General features: G+C 43.5%; 1 protein-coding gene across 4 annotated transcripts in view; it reads right to left on the bottom strand.

Annotated features, from left to right (window-relative positions):
- Window positions 1-821: 821 nt before the first annotated feature.
- sfxn3 (sideroflexin 3) overlaps window positions 822-27854 on the bottom strand; it is a 61590-nt gene continuing 34557 nt past the window's right edge. For all 4 annotated transcript variants that reach the window (XM_078223174.1, XM_078223176.1, XM_078223173.1 and 1 more), the window contains 5 exons: window positions 27115-27242; window positions 14665-14714; window positions 13355-13404; window positions 8599-8646; window positions 822-6047 (listed from right to left, as the gene is read on the bottom strand). In XM_078223174.1, coding sequence (XP_078079300.1) covers window positions 5951-6047; window positions 8599-8646; window positions 13355-13404; window positions 14665-14714; window positions 27115-27242 — 373 coding nt within the window. In that variant the 3' untranslated portion in view covers window positions 822-5950. The remainder of the gene's footprint in view (window positions 6048-8598; window positions 8647-13354; window positions 13405-14664; window positions 14715-27114; window positions 27243-27854) is intronic.

Raw genomic sequence — 27854 nt, 5'->3', positions numbered from 1 at the left:
AGTATATGTGGGAGGATGTAACACACTTGGAACATAGAGATGTCAAAGGGGGTATATTCAAACTTCTGTTTTGCTATCTGTTGCTTAGTCAGTGGCTTGGGTCCTTGCCATGCGATATTCTAACTATTCAGACTGCTTAAATTGCTTAGTCTAAGTGATACAAAAAATTAATACCCTGAGAATGAAGAATCTTGAATTAACACTGGTTCTGACTAGTGTGGCGGCAAATAAATCGATGCAGCAATAATTTCTTCTGGGCAGTAATCTGCCCTAATACTCAAGGTCAGTTGGGAGAACAGCTTACAGTTCACCAACTCTGCAACAGCTACCAATACCAGCAACGATACAAGCTTCCATAACAGGGAGATAAACTAACGTGATCACAGAGGTTCCAATAGGTTGCTTCTGAAGCAATACATCTCCACTTAGCAACCAGCAAGGCAATGGATTGTGGACCAGACAGGCTCCAGCACTACATACTGCCTTGAGCTCGGTTCTCTTGCTGATGTTCAACCCTTGCCTTAAACTCTTGTACCTGAAGAATGCCCAGTTAGTACTAGAAGGGCTGCTTTCTTTTTAGTCATTCATGGGACATGGGCGTCGCTGGCTGGCCAGCATTTATTGCCCATCCCTAGTTGCCCAAGGGCAGCTGAGAGTTAACCGCACTGTTGTGGCTCTGGAGTCACATGGAGGCCAGACCAGATTTCCTTCCCTAAAGGACATTAGTGAATTAGTGCTACTGCAATTGGAATTCTACTCCATCATAAATCACCAACTTCAGGAGAGGAGGAAAAGTGATAAGAGAACAGACGTAAGTGCTATCAATTTTAAAATAGGATTTATTTTCCATATATTCAGAAAATGACTCCACACTGCAACATATATAATTACATGAAGGTCTTTACTACACACCATTGTATCAAATAAATGACAGGACACTTCCAAAATATAAACTCAAATGGGACAAAGTAGACATGGATTTATACCATGGCAATGCAGTAATTCATTAAGCTAAAGCAGCAGTGCATGGTATTTTGACTGGTAGCTCTTGGAAATCTCTGTTCATGTTTCCCAAAAACTGTCTATAGTTTTTGATGCAAGGAAGTTCGGAGTGGTAACCCAGGACTATCCGAAACGGAATGGAGCAAGAATCTGTGAAGCATCCCTGAGCCAATGGCATTTTTGATAGTTCATATCTAAATAGTTCTAACACTGCACAAAATATTAAACCAACAGGAACATCACTCTTTGATCAGTTAACCAGAATATACATTAATTCGTTCCGTTAACAGGCATTTTTCATTAAATGGATTTATGAGTGACAGTTTCAACATTCATTACAACCCTTCAGAGTTCTAATAAACCCTGTAATAGCAGAATATACCAGGCTTTGTACTCTTTAGTATCAAAGGGATGAATTATCAATTGCTCTTCTGATGTGGGCTTAGCAAGCTCACTCAAGGCAACTAGGGGCAGGCAATAAATGCCAGCCTTGGCAGTGACGCCTGGCATCCAAAGGGTGATTTTTTTAAAAAAGCACATGCTGTAATATGGAATCGATTCTATCGGTGAGTTTAGCCTTTGACGTGCATTGTTATACTCTGCAAAGTCAAGCTCATGACTTGATACACCCGGAAAGCCCTCACCAAAAGGAAGCCCTTGCTACAAAATCCAGTTTAAATGGACCGATTCATGAGTTACTGAGTTACACTCCCCGACAGTCATACGGCAGTTGTAAAGCAGTGCATGGGAATACTTTTCCAATCACTTGCGCAATGTGTTGAAAAACAATGCAAAAACTGGAGGAGAAATCTAAACCACACACAACAAAATATTCAAGTATCTCTTGCACATGATGTGCATTTCTCCCGTGTACTTTTCAGGATGGAGAACTCCCTAATCACCAGTGCTGCATCAGGCGGTCATCATTATCCAGCAATATTTCTTCAACATATATTTTCAACAGTTTTTACATGAAATGTTAATAGAGAACCACTTAATAAGTTAAAGCGGAGAGAGCATGAACCTTCTCCTGATTGTCTCTTCAACTTTCTCCACACAACTTTTTTTTTCGGTTTTCATTTAAATTCTTACAAACTAATTAGAGGTGAAGAGCTCTTTGCTGAGGTTTGCACACTTGATTTGCAGCCTTTGTGATTGTTCCATCAATTATAAGTCAGGATCTGCGGGTGGGAGTGCTAAAAGCAAGTTAACAGATATCTTGTGAGGTGAAGTCAGAGTGGAAATGGTACATCTGTGGGAGAGCTGTCCCTGAGCCAATGGCATTTTTGGTAGTGTATATCTGAATAGTTCTAACACAACTCAAAATAATAAACCAGACATCCAGAGTAATGGATGTTACATTCCTCTTTGATCAGTTGTAATTTTATATAACTAGGTAACTAGAATATACATTAATAGGGCATGTGCACTTATGTGCATTTTAATTGACCCTAAGGTTTCAACTTTTAAATCCTCTGTCTATGCCTTCAATTTTTTCAATTGCATTTTCAGGGCTGCCTTCACAAATTTGATAGTTAATGTTTATAACAGAAATAAGAATTATTTGGCAGGGTAGTGCTTATGGGTTTAAAGCTTTAAACAACTTATTTGCTGTTGGTCCCTGAGCCTTAACCATGATGGAATGGAGTGTGCTGTCCACAAGGAGTGCTCTTCACGACTGTTGGGGAGGGACAGTCCAAACCACAGCTGAACATCACTCATTCAGAGAGTGTACGGTGCCTCACAGGTGTATCAGGCATGTGCTGCAGGCTGCCACAGCGGGGAGAAGCACATTGGAAAGAGGCGCCTTCTTGAGATAATAGTGGGAGTTCTATTAACCCGTCTGTGTGGAAGTCCCTTGCTTTCCAGTGTGTAGACCCAGCGTGTAACAGTCTGGATCTTTGAGGCAGCTCGAGATTTCCCTCATCAGAAAACGCTTGCAGTGAAAAACCTACGCAGCTGCTTTATTGATTTGATCTTACAGTTTTGCCTTGCACGAAGGCTCAGAAAACAGAAGTGACTTTCGTGAGAAGGTTGGAGTGTACTTAAAAGAGTAAAATTTGGGAAACACACCTCATGCAGAATGTAGAAAATAAATACTTTAGAAAATCCACATTTAAAAAAAACAGGCAAAGTCTTCAGACATCTTAACTGCGCTTAGAAAAATGCACCATCTTTCATCTCGAGCTGCTGCTGCAGTGTTTTCAGATGGGTTATGGCTTATTTTATTCAACTGTTGATTGAAAGCAGAAGTTGTTTATACTGACTGAGCTGTAAATCTAATATGAAGCATATAGTTCCAGGCCTTCGATCCTTCTTTGAACACCTTAAGTCATTATGTGAGTAAAACTCTGTTTACAACACAGCTGACTTTATTTAGTTACTCTTAATAATGAATTCCTAATTTCTACGATTGATTTTACTGCTTCACACGGATAATAATGTGAACAATGCTAAACAGCCAGTAATGCAAATATCTAAAAGTCACTTATATTCATTATCCAGGTGGCTAATTTTAAAATCACACAATATTTCCAATACTATTTTCCATTCGAGTAGCAAGTGTAGAATTGCACTTGGATAGAGGCTTCAACAGGGCCCAGTATCTGAACTAGAATTGCTCTGCAAAGTCCTCACCCATCCTCACTCAAACTTGGGGGAACCCGCGTACTGCTGATGTACATCTGAATTTCAGCATGTCTAAACATGTGATGCTCCGGAGATGTTCATTACCTGTTTTACCACATACTCCTTACATCCATCCAATTCAGGGACAATAGCAAGGAGAAAATCCACCTTACCCTGAGTAGAATGATTTTCACATGGTCACTATTGTTTTCAGTGCAAGAAAATGTATGAACGCAAATCGGCCACGGTTCAGGTTTGTAGGTTTACACCCTAACACCGAAGTGCAATCATTTTAAACAAAATTAAAAATTGCATCTCCAAACAATTATTGGAAACCTATGGCCAGCGTTTTGGGACCTGGTGGCTCAATTGTCAAAGGATTTCTACATTATCTTGTGTTCACAAGTCTCAAAAATCTCCACCGTCACTGCCTAATAGTGGCTCCAGTTTAACAGGCCCACTCTAAATTCTATTGCATGTCTGGACATTTGTAATTATTGACCAGTTTGCTTTCTATGGAACCAAGCTGTGCATAGTTTGCCTATTCAACGATGAGTGAACTTCACAAGTGCTCAGGCATACTATTACGATATGCTAATGAACATTATAAATCATTTTTCACTTAATTCCATATTGTGTAGTAATAATCATCACTGTCACATAAAAAAAGAACTTTTAAAAGTTACTTCATAATTGCAAACATATTACAGATAAAAAGATACCATACTTAGAAGATTCAGTGCTCACAAGGCATCGATAACAAATAAAAATATACTTCTGTGCCTTTTGCTATTTCATCAAAAGTAAAATTATTTTGAGAGAGAGAATATCTGAAAGCTTCTCTATTTGGATTGCCATTAAAGGGAAGATGAATCATTCTCCTGGGTGCTTAGGAGTGAAATGAGAAGTAGTTGGTTTTGAAAACTGATGAAATAATGTCACATGCTGATAACTGGAATACCATAATCATTATTGTGCAGTAACTGACTGACTACTGACTGTGTCAGCCACTTTTCTTGCAACGCCAGTGCTAGGCAAGCGATTCCAACATTTTAACATTACAAATGACAGAACTGAGGATTAAAACAAAACTAGGCCAAAATTTCAGCTTATTATTTGGTAGAATTAGAAGATCTGAGACTTTTACATGTTTCCGAGGCCCTTAATACAGACACCAACAAAGTTGACGAAACCCTGTCTGGCGACTGCCATGTGACAAGCGACAAGGCGGTGGTCTGAAGGGAGACTTGTTTTCACTTCCAAGCACTGTACTCTGAATACCTCACTGTGTCATCCATAAAACACCCACCTCAGTTAATCAGAATTTTAAAATATGATAAAGCTTCCAATTTCCAGGACCATGAAGCACACAGAAGGTTATATTACCAGTTGAATCTTTGTTTAGGTGCATAAAACAGGGGAGATAGTGTTGGATGTGAATTCACAATCTATAATAGGATAAGGTACCAGAAAATGATCCAGGAAGGTTTCTGCCAGGATAGATTATGGAGCTAATTAAAAGCAGAAAAAGAGCACAGCTTTAATTTGAACCTTGTTTCCTATTATGGCAGATAATTCCCATAGAAAACTGTTTCAAATCCTGAAATGGCAGGAAAAGGAGCACCCTCTCAAACAGAGTGATATTATAAATTCCAAAATGATCAATCTCAAACTTCTGTAGCTACACAGAGCAAACAAAAGCAACGGAGTGCAAGGAATATTAACAATAGCGAACATTTTCCTGGGTTTATTATGGGCAATCTTGGGTGGCATATGGAAATCATGAGTTTCTAACTTAAATCCTATGAGCATGGGTTGGTCTAGAAGAATCATGGATTCCCTGAGAGGCTGTAGAGGTTGGAGGATGTGTGCTCACCGTGGCCATTAGTGCGCGGTTTGGTATTACCTTTTTCTTCCCACTCTAAATAACTGGAATTTTAATATCTTAGCGATTCAGTTTTGAAATCTGAAGGAACCCCCCCTCCGCCACAAAAAAATTATTGGCTCCTGGGCAAACCAATCTATATTTTAGTTTCCACTTGACCAAACACCAACAACTTGCCTTGGTGTAATTGCAAAAATGAGTGGAAGTGTCAGCAGTCAATGATCCAAATCACAGTAATTACCTCCGCAGCTTGTACAAGGATATTGCCCAGTACCCACCTGGGGTGTCTTACAAATTTTAAAAGCAGCATCTCTGAAAAGTAACTGCGAGGGACAGATTCCAGAACAGTTATTATAGACAATTTAAGAGATGGTTACTGCTGCTGTGGAGTTGGATTGTTGACTGTCTTGGCATCATTGCTTTTCTTTGGCTCATCTACAAGCCCTTGTTGAAGTAAACGACATCAATGTCAGGATTGCTGGCCTGAATCTGACCCTGAAGTTCTGGTTCCAGGCGGGAGACCTTCATGGAGCTGTGAAATGAAATAATAAACAAACAATACAAATTGACTATGATTGACTGTAACATCACTTTTTCCTTTAGATCGCACCTCATGATTGACAATTTGCTAACTAACTCTATGCTCAAACAATTTGGCTTCAGCTTCAGCCAGTGCTATGTTTAACTGGAAATGTATGGTTCACACAGATAATCTGATTGATTCCTCCTCTTGTTTTCCTCCACCTCCTCAACAGAAAGTCAGAGAAGACAACAGCTGGATGGGGGGGTGGGGGTGGGCAGGGGGGAGGGCGGAGTTGGCATGGCAGCACAGTAGTTGGCACTGCTGCCTCACAGGGACGCAAGTGCAATTCTTGGGTGACTGTGTGGAGTTTGCACGTTCTCCCCGTGCCTGCGTGGGTTTCCTGCGGGTGCTCCAGTTTCCTCCCACAGTCCAAAGTTATGTGGGTTAGGTTGATTGGCTATGCTAAATTGCCCCTTAGTGTCAGGGGCATTAGCAGAGTAAATTCGTGGGGTTACGGGGTTACAGCCTGGGTGGGATTGATGTCGGTGCAGGCTCGATGGGCCGAATGGCCTACGTCTGCACTGTAGGGATTCTATTTAAGTGAGAAGTGGGGCAGTGGGAGAAGAAAATGTACCAGGCCTTTTAGATTAAGCAATAACTTGAGTATTTGAGCAGGGAGTAGAAAAGCTCCCAGTGAGCAACTTTGGGTTCAGCAATGAATTTATGGATTGCTGGTGAGGCTCCAAAAAAGGATTACCTTTTCCGCAATGTGTTGCTGGGACTTCTTACCTCAAGGCCTCAGTGGGATCACTTTGTTCAACTATGTAACAGCTGGATGGCTTGAAAGAACAAGCAGATGCAGAATAATCAGATGGCCATGGCGACTAACTGTGGGAGGATTCACGAATCCATTCATACAAATCAAATTCTGGTTTGGTAATGACCTTTCATCAGAACTGGTTTAGTGGCTAACGTTGACCTTACCTTGCTCTTGCCTCACTCATTGTGTTTACAGTATTTTTTCTTATTTCTGATTTCCCGCATCTGCAGTACTTTACTCTGAATTTCTGCTGGCCTTTAAGTGACATATCGAATGGGAATTGACTATCACAGCACCCCCTGATTACAGATGTGGTACTGCAGATACTTAATAGTTCCCTCGGAGAGTTTGACATGGGAGTCTCCAAGGGAATGCTGCATTTACACTCAACAATTTAAAATAGGATAGAGAGGGAAAGGTCAGGGCAATTTTCCCTCCATGGAAGGAAATGCACCATTAGTATTTTAACCTTTCAAGATTACTCAGGGCCTGTGCCTCTGCTGAGATAGACAGAGTTCTGTCAATGTCCTCTTTTCTATCACCAAATGAAACCAAACCAACAATGTAGCCACCCAGCTCCTCTTTCAGAAAAACACTGTACTGAGCTTTGTCGAGACTGGGGAGTAGAGGACTGAGGCCCTGTTGTATTACAGTTCATTAGTGCTCCAGTCAGCAGGGACACTGAACATCCAAGGTAAATGAAAATGCAAAATATAATGTGTCCAATATCGACAAATGTTTACAACAATCAACGTAGAAACTGGGGAAGGCCGTTCAGCTGCGCCCATGCCTGTTCCCATTCAATCAGATTGTGGCTGATCTATATCCAAACTCCGATTACACTCATTGGCTTCCCTATCCTGGCCAAGCAGAAATCTACTGAGTTCAGAGTTAAAATTACTGATAGAGTAAGCATCTACTGTTCTTGTGGGAGAGTTTACCACAATTCTATAACCCTTTGTGTCAGGCACAGTGGCTAGCAATGCTGCCTCACGGCACCAGGAACCCAAGTTCAATTCCAGCCTCAGGTCACTGTCTATGTGGAGTGTTCTCCCCATGTCTGCATGGGTTTCCTCCGGTTTCCTCCTACAGCCTAAAGATGTGTGGGTTAGGTGGATTGGCTATGCTAAATTGACCCTAGTGTCAGGGGATTAGCATGGTAAATATGTGGGCTTGTGGTCGGTGCAGACTTGATGGCCTCCTCCTGCACTGTAGGGATTTTATGATTCTATGAAGTGTTTCCTACATTATCTCCTCAATGGCCTGACTCTCATTTGATTCCCTCACCAGGACACGGTGGCACAGAGGTTAGCACTGCTGCCTCACAGTGCCAGGGACCCAGGTTCAATTCCCTGCTTGGATCACTGTCTGTGTGGAGTCTGCATGTTCTCGCCATGTCTGCTTGGGTTTCCTCTGGGTGCTCCGGTTTCCTCCCAGTCTGAAAGACGTGCTGGTTTGGTGCACTGACCTGAACAGGCACCGGAGTGCGGCAACTAGAGGAATTTCGCAATAACTTCATTACAGTGTTAATGTAAACCTTACTTGTGACTAATAAATAAACTTTTAAGTTTAACTTTTTTTAACAGGGTGGAAATCTCTCTATTTACCTGTCAATTCCTACCAAAATGCTAAAGGGGCTGGAACTGCAGAATAATTAGACTCTGTAATGTGTTAAAACAATTAGTCACCACTTGCTTACAACAGATCTGACAGTAACTTGACACTAGAAGGTTTACTTACCTTTTTTGAGGGAAAAGTGCACAGCACAGTGGAGTGGCAAACACCAAGCTGAAGAGAGAAACAAATAAAAACTGGTGAACAATATTATTCTGAACCTATCGACACCTAGTCTGTTCGTAAGTCTCTCCAGGTACAGCATTTGAGAGCTTTGAAAAAGGAGCAGACTAAAGTAACCTGGATGACAAGAGGCTGCAATTTCCCCTCGGTGGAGATGCAAGTTGCCCATACTGTATTTCTATAAAAGCAACTTGAATTCATATAGCATCTTTCACACAATAAAACACTCTGAGGCACTTCATAAAAATACTATCAAACAAAACTTGGCAATGAGTCACACAAGGAGATATTAGGACAAATGGCCAACAGCTTGGTCAAAGGGAAAAGGCTTAAAAAGGAAAAGAGAGAGACAGAGTGTTTCAGGAACAGAACTCTAAAGATTAAAGTCTAGACAACTGAAGGCATGGATGCCAAAAGAGAAGCGATGAAAATCAGGGATGTGCAATAGGCCAGAATTTGAAATCAGGGTGGGAATAATTTTGGATGGGCACATGATATTCGATGGGACGCTTAAATTGGCAGCGTAAGCAGCACTCAGAAAATGTACTGCACATATTTCTGAATTTCACACAAAGAGAGTAAATGCAAGCAGCAACAAAGATATTTAAATGCAGATTATTTTCAGGATTATCCTCATAACTCAGCAATCTCAGCTCAATGTTTCTAAATGTTAATGTGGGTCAATTGGGAGATTAAATGAATAGTTGATTATTTTGTCTCTATGATGACGACAGGACACTGAATGGAGCCTCAAAGGATTTAGTTCTCATCCACAACGTCTAGGTGCAACCCTCATTCATTCCTGGAAGATGTCGCAACCCAAGAGCATCCCAGCTCTTTGTCTCTGTGGCAGTCAAAGTTAAATTCATGCCGTGTTAATTCTGATCTCAAGTGGATTATGCAAACAGATTTTGATTTAGGATTTATCTTCTAACGAGACAACAGTACCAACAACCTTCCACAGAATGCATTCAGGACAAACCACTGAAGAACTGCACACAAAGGTTGCAGTTGCCTGGGCTTTCATGGTCAAACTGCCATGGCTGGTGGACCACACTCATAGTTTAAAGCAACCTTAGAAATTTGAGTGTAAATCTCCAGAAGTATTCTCAGGTCACTTTAATGTTAATTGTTAAATTAACTTCAAAGTATCGTTAGAAAAATAAATGCATCTTTTGGTTACCAAGAGTAGGAATTTGGTACAATATCCTCAATCAAATCAAAGAATTTCTATGGGCAACAATAACGTGCTAATTCCTGCATAAGTTTTATATACAAGTCAAGGAGACGATCGAGATGCAAATTTCTAATAATAAATAATTTGCTCTGACCATAATGTGTCATGATGGCAATGGGGGGGGGGGGGAAACAGTAGAGTAGGACAGAGCAGAGGGGTGCTAGTATATGGAATGCTCTACCATAAACAATGACGGAAGCAGAATCATAGAAACCCTACAGTGAAGGCGGCAGCCTATCAAGTCTGAATTGACTCGCATCCCACCCAGGTCTTATCCCCGTAACCCCACATATTTATCCCACTAATCCTCCTAACCTACACATCTTGGGACATTTAGGGGCAATTTGGCATGGCCAATCCACCGAACCTGCACATCTTTGGACAATAGACAGTGGACAGTATATGAACAATGCTTTTAATGGGAATGCTTGAAAAGGAAACATTTGCACAGGAAAAGGACAGGAAGGTGGAACTGGCCTTCACGGTGGCACAGTGGTTAGCACTGCTGCCTCACAGTGCCTTCGACTCGGATTCGATTCCCGGCTTGGGCCACTGTCTGTGTGGAGTCTGCACATTCTCCCCGTGTCTGCATGGGTTTCCTCCGGGTGCTCCAGTTACTTCCCACACTCCAAAGATGTGCGGGTTAGGTGAATTGGCCATGCTAAATTGCCCTTTAGTGTCAGGGGGACTACCTAGGGTAAATGCATGGGGTTACAGGAATAGGGCCTGGGTGGGATTGTGGTCAATGCAGACTCGATGGGCCGAATGGGCTCCTTCGGCACTGTAGGGATTCTATGATCCTATTCTATGATTCTAAGCAGACAGCTTCTTCAAAGATAAAAGTAAATTACTACGGATGCTGGAATCTGAAACAAATACAGAAAATGCTGGGAAATCTCAGCAAGTCTGACAGCATCGGTGGAGAGGAAACAAAGTTAATGTATCAGTCTCGGTGACCCTTTGTCCTTCTCCAGCTCTGATGAAGTGTCAGCCAGACTCGAAACGTTTACTCTGTTGTCTCTCCACAAAGGTTGTCAGGCTTGCTGAGATGTTCCAGCATTTTCAGCTCTTTCAAAGAGTTGGCAGAAATACGATGGGCCAACTGGCCCCCATTTTGTGATGTAGAAGTAGGAATTGGTCTGATCTGTAGTGGGGGGTTTTTCCCCTTTGTACCTGTGGTATACACTTGGGGGCTATTTTTACCACCACCTAAACGATTTCCTTTTGGAAGGATGTGACTTACTTTGCATAACAATATAACACTGTCTGTAATTAATCCTCTTTGACATCATGCAGCTTTCAAGTATGTGGTGTGTTACTAACGCTGCTTCTTGAGTGTTAATGTGTTGGTCATGCAGTTTATTGAGTGTTTAATGTGCTGCTAATGATAACAGCATTACATAAATATAGCAAAATACTGACTGCAAGTCACTAACAACTCGATTAAAATGGCTGAACAATTCAGTTTCAGCTGGCTCCAAGCACAACACCACTCAGTCCTGTAATCCCGAGGGTATCATTTCTGCATTACTGTCATCTACTTACCAGTCAGAGGGCCCGACTTTACCAGTTCAACACCCGGTACATGATGAAAAAATAAATTTCCATTGCAAAATATTCACATTTAAATATGACCATTTGCACCGAGATCATTGTACAAGGAAAAGTCAAAAATAAAATTGTCCTCAGCAGTGGGTTTAATAAAATGCTAATTTCAGAGCTAAGCACTCAGAAAGAAAGATGATAATTCTGAATGGAAGGAATTTTATTCAGCTTTAACTGCAGCATGAGTATTAGCAATAAGAGGACTGTGCATTGTAAAGAGGGAAGGTGAAGTTGCACTGTGCAGTATTGATAACAACTACATTAACATGTACATACAAAATGTTTCTGCCCAATAGTTTAACAAATATCATCTTGCATTGATTAAAATAGCAAACAGGGGAACTTTATATGTGTTCTCTGTGCTGAGATCACACTATGCTCAGACCTCTGACCTCCCCACGCCTGGTACAGATCACACTGATCCTGGAGCAGAGTGTGCAGGTCCAGGAATCGGTTTTGCACCCGGCGCCAGTTTGTGATTATCCCAGCCTTTTTCCAAAGGCCTGAACCGGATCACAGCCAGAAAGGTCGCAAAGCCGATTAGCACGACACTGACTGGATTTCAATCTCATTAGTGAGTTTGGCACACGATTGTTTGCCCTCCCGGAATGCTCCCGCCTTTCCAGCGGTCGGTCACACCAGCGCGAATCACTGCCGGTCTTCATTAGCAGAGACCTGCTGCAATGGCCACGGTAGGGGATCTGGAGGCTGTGGAAGCCCCCGGGTGGTCGGGGGCATGACTGGGTGGTGCCCATTGGGCAGTGCCCACCTGGCACACTGGTAGTGGCAACCTGGCACCCTAGTAGTGCCAGTCGGGCACCACCAGTGCACCATGGTAAGCGTCAAAGAAGTGGTGTCGGGGAGGAGGTTATGACGAGGGGGCTGTGCAGAGTGGCTATGATGGGGGGGGGGGCGTGTGCAGGGTGGGGCCATGCAGGAGTAGATCATGTTGGTGGTCCTGATGGAGTGGCATGTCAGGGGTCATGATGGGGGACCCATCGAGAGGGCTCTGTTGCTGTATCAGGGAGGGGTTGGGAGAACATGTCACTGATGGGGGTTCCTGACTTCTGTGGGGGAGAGAGGGTGGTCTCCCAAGTGCACTGCGAGATCGTGAAAAGGTGCCCACGTGCTCTGAAGCCAGGCTCTCTGCTGTGTTTAGGTCCAAAACCACCCCCCAGCACTCAACGCAACTCGCCACTCTCCATAAAAAGCAACTGCGTGTTGGACAATTGCAGTGCGGCCATACCTGAGACCGCCACAGATCACTCCTGTTTACTCACCATACTCAGTCATTTTGTGCGAGAATTCTGCCCTATGATTACAACCCCCATGTATTTTTACAGTGGGATTTCTGCAGGGTCACTGTGATTTTTTTAAAAATCTCAAGTTGGCATTGTCATATATTTACCGCCTTTCTTTCCATTCGTTTGTAAATTCGGAGGTATAACAGAATTCAACCAAAAATAAATGGACAAAGGGCACATATTCCACTATTGAAATTTTAAGCTTGAAATTACTCATTGGGAAGCAAATGCACCTGAGGCCCACCAGCCCATCCTGAATTTCGCGTTATAGTCGTGGAACTAAAATTCTTGCATATTTTTTACTGACGTACTTAAAGATCTCCTTCGTGCTTGCCATTTATCATTAGGAGCACAGAGGTTTACAGAAAAAACCTGTTTGGTCCATTTTGTCTTTGGCTTTCCGCTAGGGCCAGCCAAAGGCCTGCTCTCTCCCCGTATGCCTCTCACTGCTTGTAACAAACTATTTATACCTAAAACATTAAGATCAGCAAATGCCAAAATAAAGTTCAAAAGAATTTTAAGCTTGAAATAACTCACTGGGAAGCAAACTCACCTGAGGCCCACCAGCCCGACTTGAATAGGAGCATTGAGCAATGGGAAACGCTGCAACAAAAAAAAAGGGGAGGGAAAATATTACATTTAGCCATAAGGATTCAGCTCTGATTTAGGAATTGTAATTGCGATAAGACTGGAAGCAAACCAAACATCTAGCAATGTGAGGTATCACTAGCACATGCACCATAAGGACAAGAGAGTTATAGTAGACTTTCGTACACTGGAAGAATAATTGCGGAAGGGGTGATCATCACTGCTCAACAGTTGTTGTTTATCAGCAGTTAAGATTTTCATAACGGATAGTGAAGAGGCACGGTGGCATAGTGGTTAGTACTGTTGCATCACAGCACCAGGGAACCAGGTTCGATTCCCGGCTTGGGTGACTGTCTGTGTGGAGTTTGCACATTCTTCCCATGTCTGCGTGGGTTTCCTCCAGGTGCTCCGGTTTCCTCCCACAGTCCAAAGATGTGCAGGTTAGGTGGATTGGCTATGCTAAATAATCAGGGGGACTAGTTAGGGTAAATGCATGGGGTTATGGGGATAGGGCCTGGGTGGAGTTGTAGTCGGTGCAGACTCGATGGGCTGAATGGCCTACTTTTGCATTGTAGGGATTCTATGATTCTATGATCCAGGAGGTCATTCAAAGGATTTAACACTGAACAGTTATTGTTCAACAAAACATTATCGTATCCCCTCATTAAAATCTCCACACTCTGTGAAGTCATGGACTAAGGCTTCTCAAACAGAAATTTCATTTCTGCAGGAATAGAATTAACAAGCAGAGGGGCTTTGTTAAGTCTGGATAGAACCTTGTTACACCACACTTGGCGGCACAAGTTCTGCTCTCTGTAAAACAAAGAGGCTATACTTTTCAGGCACTGAAAGAAGTGTACGGTTGCAAGGGTGACACCAAAGATTATTGGTTATAACCATCAGGAAAGAGTGAAGAGGATGGGGCTATCTTCTTGAGAAAAGAAAAGACTGAGACGTCTTCAGGATTATGGAGGAGGTCGATAGGGTAGATGTAGAGAAAACATTTATGTTTGTGAGTGGACCCAAAACTAGATCAGAATAATGAGACAGTCACTGATATCTCCAATAAGCTGTTCAGGTGAAACCATTTTTTTTTACCCGAGTGGAACAGTTGTGATAAAAAGCACAGATGCATTTAAGGGGAAGCTATGTAAGAAAGAGCATGACGCAAAGGCATTCATTTTAGTCTAGTTGCCATCATGGTACATTCAACAAATTCAGTCCCATATGAAGACAATCTTTCACTTGTCACTTACAAGTATTTGAAAACCTTACCTTTAAAAACGCACGCTTTTCCAAAGCATTCATGATAACTGGAGGTATTGCTGCAAATCAGAACAGAGGATTATTTACAGGCAGTGCATGCAATTGAAACCACTGAACATTTATTTTAACTAAAGGTTTATTCGGTTATTAAAACCAGACATTTGGGTATTTGGAGGGTCCTCCAGTATATTCATGAATTGCTTATTAGGATAAACACTTAATTAGAAAATATATCTGTGAGGTGTTTCACAGGGATCAGTGCTGGGACCTCTGTTTTTTATTGTACATATAAATGATCTGGAGATAGGGTGGTCTGATTAGTACATTTGCGGATGATACAAAGATGGTGGATTTGCTACAGTGCCGGGGGTTGTAAAAACTCATCTGGTTCACTAATATCCTTTAGGGAAGGAAATCTGCCATCCTTACCTGGTCTGGCCTACATGTGACTTCAAACCCACAGAAATGTGGTTGCTTCTTAACTCACCTCTGAAATGGCCTAGCTGATTATTCTGTTCAAGGGCAATTAGGGATCGGTAACAAATTGTGGCCTTATCAGTGATGACCAGTTCTCATGAAAGAATTTTTTAAAAGTAGATCATCAGATTGTGAGGAATTGTTAGATTTTAGTCCCTTGAGTTTCTCCAATACTTTTTCTTTGCTGATATCAATTACCTTAATTTCCTCACTCTCATTACCATTAACTCTGCCTCTATTTCTGGTGTATAACATGTTTCTTTTACTGTGAAGATGGCAGAAATCTCCCAAGACCCCACCGGTGGGTTCAAAGGCAGATGTGGGGGAGACTATGATGGGATACTCCTGTTAATGGGGTGCAGGTGAAGGCCCAACCCACTGCGTCAGATTCATCACGATGTCAGTGGCAAAACATGCCGGCGTGAAACACATTTGGAACAACGTGGCAAGCAGATGTCAGGTCTCACTGGAACAAAACCTGGGGCTGCCCTCAGAGTTCAGGATAGAGCTGCCCACAACCCTGGAATACCACAGCAGTGCAGTGGGGGAACATCTGCAAATGGACCTTCCAGATTTGATGTTCTGGAGGGAGCCCATCTTCCAGCTTCAGAATGTTCCTAGAGATCCATCCTCATTCTCGGGAAGTCCATCTTCCGGTCTCAGAGTGCCCCTGGAGATCTATCTGCATTGTCAGACCGTTCACCTTCTTCCTTCAATAGCACATCAGTGATGTTGGGCACCCTTTCAACATGGCACCCAGATAGGATAGCAGACTACACACCATCCAGGCCTGCCCCACACGGAATATGGCTTAAAACACTCAGGTACATAACTAATGAGGTCGGGGCTGAAGGAGTTGGCGGTGTTTTCCTGTCAGCCTCCATTTCCGTCCTTGCCGCAGCATTTAGTCTCAAAATGGGAGAATTCCACCCAAAATATTTATTCAATGTCTGCCATTTCCTCATTCTTCATGATAATTTTTCCTGTCTGTTTCTAAGGGGCCAATGTCTACTTTAGCTAATCTTTTCCTTTCCACATATTTGTAAAAGCTCTGACAATCGGTTTTGATATTCCTGGTGAGTTCTCATATTCTATTTCTTGCCTCTTATCAACTTTTTGGTGGCCCTTTGCTGTTTTCTAAAACATTCCCAATCCGCAGAGTTACTACTATCTTTGCAGCTTTAAAAGCCTCTTCTTCTCCATCCTAGCCTCCTCAGTAAGCCACAGATGGATTGTTTTCTCTTTACAATGGAATTCAATGTATTTTTAGTTGAACATTTTGAATTCTTTATGTCCCATGCCCCACCTGAAAAAACTAGCCAGCAGGGAAGTGTAAAATCCAGCTCAAGGAGCAAGGGAGGACTCTCGTTCAAGACAAAATGAAGGGGGTATCTTCAACCAGAGTTATTAAACCCATGAAGGCCAACGTGAAAGATGTCCCTTTGTATTGCTACAGCTGTTCTGATAACTTTACAGTAAGAAAAAGGTGATGTCAGTAATTACTAGATCAAAACCAAAGTAAAAATAGAGCCTTTTGTACATGCCATCCTTATAATTGGATAATAAGTTAATGCTGTAAGTTATCAACTGGTCGAGGGAACGTCAGTGATTTTGTACTGTAGAAAGGGATATAAAAGAGAGGCTGACCACACAGAAGGTGTAGAGGACTCAAGAGATACTCGGAGGATGAGCCAAAGAGTCCAGGCCAGGGGTACTGCCCAAACAATGAAGGACAAGCCAGGTTTCAGCTACTTGTTACCACAACTTTTATCCATGGCACAAACAGGGTAATATAACTCCTAATTATACTTTGTAAACTACTGCTCAGATACTGTAATTTATCAAATCTTGCTTGTGCTGAATAAAGTTTAATCACTGCCACCAATATGGGTCAACATCCAATTACTGACTATTAATGTTTATCAAAAGCGAAACCTAACACAATGCAACAATCAGCTTGTCAAATCAGACTTTAATTTGATTTACATGCAAAATCAATAAACGTGTCACATGCAGACTAATTTACGCGTGCGACTGACAATTCTTCTTCAAAGTAATATTAGCTTTGATTTAAAACACATAAAAATTAATATTGACATAAACCTAAACACGAGGCAGCAAGGTCATTGCTATGGTGCTAGAGATCTGCAAACTGATTAAACATTTTTGCTCGAGTAAGAAACAATAATGCAAAGTAGTCAGGTGGAGGGAGAGAATGAGCTGTCACCAGATGCTATGGAAGTACAGGTGCAGGGTGAGGAACACTATAGAATCTACAGTGCTGAAGCAGGCCATCTGGCCCACCGAGCCTGCACCGACCACAATCCCACCCAGGTCCTACCCCATAACCCCACATATTTACCCTCCTATTCCCCCTAACACTAAGGGGTAATTTATCATGGCCAATCAACCTAACCTGCACATTTTTGGACTGTGGGAGGAAACCGGAGCACCTGGAGGAAACCCACACAGGCACGGGGAGAATGTGCAAACTCCACACAGACAGTGACCCGAGGCCGGGATTTAACCCGGGTCCCTGGAGCTGTGAGACAGCAGTGCTAACCACTGTGCCACCCTGATATTAATTACCTTAATGCACCTTAATACCTGTATTCAAGATATTTTAAATGTGCTGCCAAGTGCTAAACCCACGTGCAGAATACATTAACAGGTGTTAGTAATAACTCGTCCAAAACACCATGAGCACTTTCTACATTCAGTATGGTAATAATGCAAGACTTGTTTCTTGCATGGATCCAGAAAACATGAACCCGATACCTCGCTAATTAAGGCTTTTCTGGCACATTCCTTAAATGCAAGTTCCTACACATTGGCTTCATCAATCAAACAGCTCCTGGGAAACCTGAAACATTCTTCTCTCCACCTGCCGAATATCTGCAGCTATTTCTGTTTTTTTTCAGATTTCCAACATTTAAAGTAGTTTGTTTTATTATTAATGATGATTTTTGTGGAGTCTCACATAGCCATTTAATAATGGCAAGTGAGATCCAATAATGGAATTTTCCTCGAGTCAGCCCAACTTCTCCATGACCTGTGGTTTGTAGCCCTGATGCGGAGATGCCGGCGTTGGACTGGGGTAAACACAGTAAGAGGTCTCACAACACCAGGTTAAAGTCCAACAGGTTTATTTGGTAGCACAAGCCTCAAGCTTTCGGAGCGCTGCCCCTTCATCGGGTGAGTGGGAGTTCTGTTCACAAATAGGGCATATAAAGACGCAAACTCAATTTAGAAAATAATGGTTGGAATGCGAGTCTTTACAGGTAATCAAGTCTTAAAGGTACAGACAATGTGAGCGGAGAGAGGGTTAAGCACAGGTTAAAGAGATGTGTATTGTCTCCAGACAGGACAGTTAGTGAGATTTTGCAAGCCCAGTCAAGTTGTGGGGGTTACAGATAGTGTGACATGAACCCAAGATCCCGGTTGAGGCCATCCTCGTGTGTGCGGAACTTGGCCATCAGTCTCTACTTGGCGACTCTGCGTTGTCGTGTGTCGTGAAGGCCGCCTTGGAGATCGCTTACCCGAAGATCAGAGGCCGAATGCCCATGACCGTTGAAGTGTTCCCCAATAGGAAGAGAACACTCCTGCCTGGCGATTGTCCAGCGGTGTTCATTCATCCATTGTCGTAGCGTCTGCATGGTCTCCCCAATGTACCATGCCTCAGGACATCCTTTCCTGCAGCGCATCAGGGAGACAACATTGGCCGAGTTGCAAGTGTATGTACCGTGTACCTGGTGGATGGTGTTCTCACGTGACATGATGGCATCCGTGTCGATGATCCGGCACGTCTTGCAGAGGTTGCTGTGGCAGGGTTGTGTGGCGTCGTGGTCACTGTTCTCCTGAAGGCTGGGTAGTTTGCTGCGGGCAATAGTCTGTTTGAGGTTGTGCGGTTGTTTGAAGGCAAAAAGTGGGGGTGTAGGGATGGCCTTGGCGAGATGTTAGTCTTCATCAATGACATGTTGAAGGCTCCGTAGAAGATGTCGTAGCTTCTCCGCTCCGGGGAAGTACTGGACGACAAAGGGTACTCTGTCCGCCGTGTTCCGTGTTTATCTTCTGAGGAGGTCGGTGCGTTTTTTCGCTGTGGCGTGTCGGAACTGTCAATCGATGAGTTGAGCGCCATATCCTGTTCTTATGAGGGCATCTTTCAGCGCCTGGAGGTGTCTGTTGCGATCCTCCTCATCTGAGCAGATTCTGTATATACGGAGGGCTTGTCCGTAGGGATGGCTTCTTTAACGTGTTTAGGGTGGAAGCTGGAGAAGTGGAGCATCGTGAGGTTATCTGTGGGCTTGCGGTACAGTGAAGTGCTGAGGTGACCGTCCTTGATGGAGATGCGTGTATCGAAGAATGCAACCGATTCCGGAGAGTAGTCTATGGTGAGTCTGATGGTGGGATGGAACTTGTTGATGTCATCATATAGTTGTTTCAGCGATTGTCCATGAGTCCAAAGGAAGAAAATGTCATCGATGTATCTAGTGTGTAGCATCGGTTGAAGGTCCTGTGCGGTGAAGAGGTCTTGTTCAAACCTGTGCATGAAGATATTGGCATATTGAGGTGCGTATTTGGTCCCCATGGCTGTTCGGTGTCTGGATAAAGAACTGGTTGATGAAGGTGAAGACATTGTGGTCCAGGATGAAGCAGATGATTTGTAAAATTGCATCTGGAGATTAGCAGTTGTCGGCGTTGAGTACTGAGGCAGTTGCAGCAATGCCATCGTCGTGGGGGATGCTGGTGTAGAGTGCCGAGACATCCATTGTGACGAGGAGTGCTCCTGGTTCAACTGCTCCATGTGTGCTGAGTTTCTGTAGAAAGTCCATAGTGTCGCGACAAAAGCTGGGGGTTCTTTGTACAATGGGTTTCAAGATGCCCTCGACGTAGCCGGAGAGGTTCTTGCACAGGGTCCCATTGCCCGATGCGATGGGACGGCCAGGTGTGTTTGCCTCGTGTATCTTCAGGAGGCAATAGAGATCTCCAACGCGGGGAGTACATGGGATGAGAGCACAGAGAATGCTCTGAAGGTCCGGATCAAAGGTCTTGATCAGTCTGTTGAGTTGACGAGTCCACCAGGTACACGGTACATACACTTGCAACTCGGCCAACATTGGCTACCTGATACACTGCAGGAAAGGATGTCCCGAGGCATGGTACGTTGGGGAGACCATGCAGACGCTACGACAACGGATGAATGAACCCCATTCGACAATCACCAGGCAAGAGCGTTCTCTTACTGTTGGGGAACACTTCAGCGGTCACGGGCATTTGGCCTCTGATCTTCGGGTAAGCGTTCTCCAAGATGGCCTTCACGACACACGACAATGCAGAGTCGCTGAGCAGAGACTGATAGCCAAGTTCCGCACACATGAGGACGGCCTCAACTGGGATCTTGGGTTCATGTCATACTATCTGTAACCCCTACAACTTGACTGGGCTTGCAAAATCTCACTAACTGTCCTGGCTGGAAACAATACACATCTCTTTAACCTGTGCTTATTCTCTCCACTCACATTGTCTGTACCTTTAAGACTTGATTACCTGTAAAGTCTCGCATTCCAACCATTATTTTGTAAATTGAGTTTGTGTCTTTATATGCCCTGTTTGTGAACAGAACTCCCACTCCCCTGATGAAGGAGCAGTGCTCCAAAAGCTAGTGGCTTGTGCTACCAAATAAACCTGTTGGACTTTAACCTGGTGTTGTGAGACTTCTTACTGTATTTGTAACCACCTCACAGAAGTTGTGAACCATAGTCTGGGTTTGAAAACCTTTTGAAAGATAAATTCATACGGTCTGATTCATGTCCCCATGCTCCTTCCATGTTGCCTCCATTCCAACTCATGCTCCACCAACCGCCATAGCTCCAATACTTCCCCATGTCAATTAATGAACACCCCCACCCATCAGCATGGTCCCTTATAACACCCATGCCAACTCACAGTCCTTCAATGCCAAATCACTCAGCATACACTCTGTGTACAGAACCAATGAGTCATATATTAACAACGGCACATGTGAAACGGCTCAGAAAAAAGAAACACACATTCTCTTTTCGAAAAGACTGCTGTTCCTCAAACACTGCAAAAGTTCAATCAGACGACCAAGAGACTATCAATAACAACGGCTTCAAACACTTCACATCTCTTAATCATTTGCAAACAAACACTGAGACATTGACAATAGAGATCACAGAAAGAACTTATTGTAACCATTTAAAGATGTCAATCAAAGAAAGTCAACAGTTCTCTCCAGTTGTCAAAACAAACCCTTGTGAGATAATCCTTTCTGAGTCAGGGCTCTTAGCCAAACATGCATAATAATACATTTTGATAAAACTGGATGGCCCGGGGGCTATAAGTGGCCATGGTGTTGGCTGGGGTAAGTGTTGGCACAAGTTGGCATGGAGGTGGCATGGGGAGTGGGTGATGAGGTCTCGTGGGCTTAACAGACTTTCATACAACTTTAACCAACCCGCCTCAGCACTCAGCCACCCCTGTAGCCACTGAGGTTCTGTTGCCAAGGTCACTGGGCCCAACTCTATCATAGAGTCATAGTCATAGAGTCATAGACGTTTACGGCATGGAAACAGGCCCTTTGGCCCAACTTGTCCATACCACCTTTTTTTTAAAAACCCCTAAGCTAATCCCAATTGGCGCATTTGGCCCATATCCCTCTATACCCATCGTACCCATGTAACTATCTAAACGCTTTTTAAAAGACAAAATTGTACCCGCCTCTACTACTATCTCTGGCAGCTTGTTCCAAACACTCTCCACCCTCTGTGAGAAAAAATTGCCCCTCTGGACACTTTTGTATCTCTCCCCTCAAACCTATGCCCTCTAGTTTTAGACTCCCCTACCTTTGGGAAAAGATATTGACTATCTAGCTGATCTGTGCCCCTCATTATTTTATAGACCTCTATAAGATCACCCCTCAGCCTCCTACGCTCCAGAGAAAAAAGCCCCAGTCTATCCAGCCTCTCTTTATAACTCAATCCATTAACTCCCGATAGCGTCCTAGTAAATCTTTTCTGCACTCTTTCTAGTTTAATAATAGCCTTTCTATAATAGGGTGACCAGAATTGCACACAGTATTCCAAGTGTGGCCTTACCAATGTCTTGTACAACTTCAACAAGACATTCCAACTCCTGTATTCAACGTTCTGACCGATGAAACCAAGCATGCCGAATGCCTCCTATACCATCTGCTCCAGAGTGAAGACCATGATATTTGGGGGCCTTTCTACTGAGGCAGGTCCAATGAATCGGAAAATTTCCCAACTCAAACTACGCAGCTTGGTGGCGAAAGTTCAGCCCAAACCAAATGATAACTCAAACAAAATTTGTCACCAGTGATACAGGTACAAAATTCCACTCCCAAATACAAGTACTCTTGAAACAGTGGTGCAACATACGATCATTCTGCCATTCAGATCAGAATATCAATTGTTCATAATTGTGAAGCATATTTACTGTCTTTGATTCTGAAACACCACTTGAACCATTTTGTATTTGCTTATTATAAACAAAAGATTTCTGTAATTCCAAAGAGAGTATTAAACTGACTCTTCTCAAAAGGCAGGTGGCAATATTCCAATCATGGCTATGGCCAATGATAATGTTTCACAATCTTTGGATGGGTTTTCTAATATAATTAGCTTTGGTGTACACTTTAAACAATCACCAACAATTCCATGGGTGCATCTATAGCCTTCTGGAAAACAATCTTACATGAAAGAGGGAAATATTGCAGCTGCTCGACCTCCATATTTTAAAAAAGGTTGGGGAATAAAACTGTTGCTACAAAGCAATAAAGCTAATATCTCACTCCCTTGGCTTCCAATCGCAATTGATTTGGAGGGCAACAATCAATGTTCTCACCTCTCCCATGACGATTCTGTGGAACCATCTCTATGTCTTCTTAAATTATAAAGTGCTGACTGAAAATTACAATTACATTGACTGCCTGGATTGATCCTGTTTCCAAGTGCTCTCATCAATGAGCACCACTGGTGATGATCACAGGTTAGCAGTTCGCAAGACTACAACTGTAAGTTTCTACTTTGTAAAAAAGTGAATTCACGGGATGTGGCCTTCTCTGGCTAAGACAGCATTCATTGGCCATCCCTAATTCCCCTTGAGAAGGTGGTGGTGGTAAGCTGTTTTCTCGAACCGCTGCAGTCCATGTGGTGTGGTTAACCCACAATGCTGTTAGGGAGGGAGTTCCAGGATTTTGACCCAGCGACAGTGAAGGATTGGTAACATATTTCTGAGTCAGGATGATGACTGACTTGGTGGGGAACCTCCAGGTGGTGGTGTTCCCAGGTATCTGCTGCCCTTGTCCTTCTTAATAATAGTGGTCATTGATTTGGAAGGTGCTGTCTAAAGAACATTAGTGAGTTCCTATTGTGCATCTCGTCGACGGTACATATTGCAGCCACTATTTGTCAGTTGCGGTGGGTGTGAATGCTTGCGGATGGGGTGCCAATCAAGTGGGCTGCTTTGTCCTGAATGGTGCCGAGTTCTTGAGTGTTGTTGGAACTGCACTCATCCAGGCAAAGGGAGAGCATTCCATCACACTCCTGACTTGTGCTTTGTAGATATTGGATGGGATTTTCCAGCCTTTCTGCTAGCGGGACAAAGGCAATCCCCCATGACGTCTCCCAGGAGGCAGGGCGGGCGGGCAAACCACACAAAAACCGTAGACTTTGGTAGGACTGGAAAATCGTACCAGCGATCAATAACAAACCACCTCCGCCAGCAGAAAACATGCCATGGTGGGCGGGGGCAGATAATTATGAACACTGACTGTATTAGAAGGGTGAGCACGTGTTGCACTCCCTGGGAAATCCTGTTCATCAAATCAAATATTTTTAATGCAATTTTGTCAATGGCATCAATCCTACAGGAATGATCTGGAACGCATTCAAACATCACCCCTAATCCAGGGAGTTGTTATTGCCCACCAGTCGTGAATTAATGTAATCTGAACTTCAGCAGAGTCCAATGGAAGAAGTGTCGGGATTTGCAGAATATTTCCATGGAATGGATAAGGAATCTTGCATTTTCTCCACATGGTTCTGACATGACTGCAAAAGAACTGCTAACTCCGAAAAAGCTGGACTGAATCCATGGGTTCAATCAGTTTAAACAGGACACCTTTACAGGAGGATCATGGGCATTTACCGATCAAGTGTAAATACATTGCAGATTTTGTGATTTATTCAGCAACTAAGAAAAACCTGGTGACATTTTCAAGGAAGATGCAGATTGTTTTTTCCTCAAATGAACAGAAATTACTTGCAAAACAAGTGAATCAGTCAAGTTCCCTTTGTAAAAACAACTGCTGCTTAAAATACAGGTTGGATGGATCACATCTGCACTGGGTGCGGGCACTAATTCTACCTTGACTGCATTACCAGTGTCAAGATAGCAAGATGATGCCCTTTTAGCCCCTTTACTTATGATATTTCAATTAGGAGAGTCCTGACTAAAAGACATTAGAGTGCCATAGGCCACATGCTGGGGGTGGCACGGTAGAAAAGTGGTTAGCACTGCTTCCTCACAGTGCCAGGGACACAGGTTTGATTCCCAGCTTGGGTCACTGTCAGTGTGGAGCTTGCACGTTCTCCCCGTGTCTGCGTGGGTTTCCTCTCACAATCTGAAAGACGTGCTGGTCAGGTGCATTGGCCTGAACAGGCGAAAGAGTGTGGAGACTAGGGGAATTACACAGTAATTTCATTGCAGTGTTAATGTTAGCCTTACTTGTGACTAATAAATAAACTTTACTTTTTTTACTTTACATTAAGGTTGGATTATTCACTGGAGATACCACGGTGGCACAAAGGTTAGTCCTGCTGCCTCACGGCACCAGGGACCCAGTTTCGATTCCCGGCTTGCGTCACTGTCTGTGCTGTCCTCACCGTGTCTCCGTGGGTTTCCTCTGGGTGGTCCAGTTTCCTCCCACAATCTGAAAAACTGTGCTGGTTAGGTGCATTGGCCTTGCCAAATTCTCCCTGAGTGTAACCCGAACAGGCGCTGGAATGATCCCAGGAATGGTAGGCCTGACATACGATGAACGTCTGAGGATCGTGGGATTATATTCATTGGAGTTTAGGAGGTTGAGGGGAGATCTGATAGAAACTTACAAGATAATGAACGGCTTAGATAGGATGGACGTAGGGAAGTTGTTTCCATTAACAGGGGAGACTAGGACACGGGGGCACAGCCTTAGAATAAAAGGGAGTCACTTTAGAACAGAGATGAGGAGAAATTTCTTCAGCCAGAGAGTGGTGGGTCTGTGGAATTCATTGCCACAGAGGGCTGTGGAGGCCGAGACGTTGAGCGTCTTCAAGACAGAAATTGATAAATTCTTGATTTCTCGAGGAATTAAGGGCTATGGGGAGAGAGCGGGTAAATGGAGTTGAAATCAACCATGATTGAATGGTGGAGTGGACTCGATGGGCCGAATGGCCTTACTTCCGCTCCTATGTCTTATGGTCTAATGTGGTGACTAGGGAATTTTCAGAGTAACTTCATTGCAGTGTTAATGCAAGCCAACTTGTGACACTAATAAATAAACTTAAAATAAATAGCCCTCCACCCTGGACAAGATTTACTTGTATACATTATAAAGTTCTTTGTTGGTGACTGTGATATACAACATATGTGCCAGAATTCTACATCCCGCCTGCCATGGAATTGGAGTGGCGAGGGGCGCACAATGCAAATGTCAATTGACCTCGGGCAGGATTTTCCGGTCTCGGGTCAAGTGAGGCCATAAAGTCCCACCCATGGAGTTTGGGGACAGCGTGTTCAACTAAAACATTTTTAAATTGAAGATGGATCATTGAACTTTTCACACTGCAGGAAGTTTTCAATGGGGCTTTGACAAACAGATAAAGTTAATAGAAATTTTAATATTTAAGGAAAATGTATTGTCTCCCCAACCCCATACCATCCTTCTCAGGTGGGATTAGGCACTCTTTGGAGACATTGGTTGATTTTGTCAGTGGCACTCCGGGCAGTAGACATTACTGCGTGCTGATGCAAACAGTCCACAAACAGGGAGTTAAACTCATTGCATCCATAGGGAATTTTGATGGAGGAAATAGATAAAATATCACAAGGGTGTAAAGGAAATGGCCATTAGGAACAGAAACTAAAAGTACATTGCTAGGGCACAGTGGAGACAGATTTATTCTGCATCCAGTCAGGCTACACATGAAGGAAGTGCTTTGTGCTTCCAATAGTTGACCAAAACCAAATTTTAATTGGTTGAAGGGTTATGGAGAGAAGGCAAGAAAATGGGGATGAGGGGCATATCAGCCATGATCAAATGGCAGAGTGGACTTGATGGGCTGAATGGCCTAATTCTGCTCCTAGATCTTATGAACTTATAAAACCAAACACTGCTGATTTTCTAGTGTTAATCTGAGCATGGTGTAACTATGCTATAGAGAAGAGTTTGTACTAAAATGGCCTAGAACTCAGATTGTGCTGTGCCCCTTCCCACTCCATTTTACAGGTGAAAAGATGCACTGAAAGATCTAATATGGCATGTAAAGTGCTTATGTTAGTTTTGTGTTGGGAGAATGCTGCATGTCAAATCGATGGGTCTACCAGGGCGCAAAGCTGGGGCCCATTTCCAATGCAAATCCTGGGCTTAATATAAGCTACAGGTCCCCTTTCCCACACTTGACTGCAACCAACCACAGTCGGTGACTTGCCATGCTGCAGTCAATTTTCCAGAACCTAAAGTAGCTAACATAGTGCTTCTCAAAGCTGGAACTTGCAACAAAAGTGTGGAAAAAACATTCAGTTTATCTCAATGCAGGGCCATGGGGGGAACCCCGGTGAGGAGGCTTCTCCCCAGCAGTCACACCTGCTCAGGAACCAATCCTACCAACCAAGCGTCACCTCTTCAATTTAAAATAAATGAAGAACAACAGCCCTCACAATTGAGTCCTGACTCACCCATGGCAGGTATTGCCATACCAATCCGAGATACCACCACCTGGGAAATGGCCTGCTGTGCTGCCTTGGGTGACTCCCCGAGTCGATTCCCGTTGATATCTGTGACTGGAATCCCAAACTTAAGTTCTCTGCAAAAGTAAAGGATAAGGTGCAAGACCCTATTTAGTGGGCGGCAGCAGGAATCTGTATTCGTTATGTGTAAGCAATAGTGAAGCAATGTCTTCAGAAACATAAACATCCCAACACAGCAGGCACTGGATGTCATCCCCGAGGATAAATTTGTATCCAAATGATGGCAAATTTATGCTTGACAAGTTGATATAAGCAGAGTAATCAAACCAGATATGACTTCAAATGTAAAGAACAGCTTGTACTTACATCGTACCTTTCCTAATCTCTGAACATCTAAGATAGAATCCTACAGTGCAGAAGGAGGCCATTCAGCCCATCGAGTCTGTACCGACCACAATCCCACCCAGCCCCTATCCCCATAACCCCATGCATTTACCCTAGTTAGTCCCCCTGACACGAAGGGGAAATTTAGCATGGCCAATCCACCTAACCCGCACATCTTTGGACTGTGGGAGGAAACTGGAGCACCCGGAGGAAACCCACGCAGACACGGGGAGAATGTGCAAACTCCACACAGACGGTGACCCAAGCTGGGAATTGAACACAAGTGCTGTGAGGCAGCAGTGCTAACCACTGTGCCACCGTGCTGCTTTGCAGCAAAGGAAAGT

Source organism: Mustelus asterias, chromosome 11 (assembly GCF_964213995.1).
Source record: "Mustelus asterias chromosome 11, sMusAst1.hap1.1, whole genome shotgun sequence".
In the NCBI taxonomy this organism is placed as follows: Eukaryota; Metazoa; Chordata; class Chondrichthyes; order Carcharhiniformes; family Triakidae; genus Mustelus; species Mustelus asterias.
The sequence above is the reverse complement of the archived record's forward strand: the minus strand, read 5'-3'. Positions and strand labels throughout refer to the sequence as shown.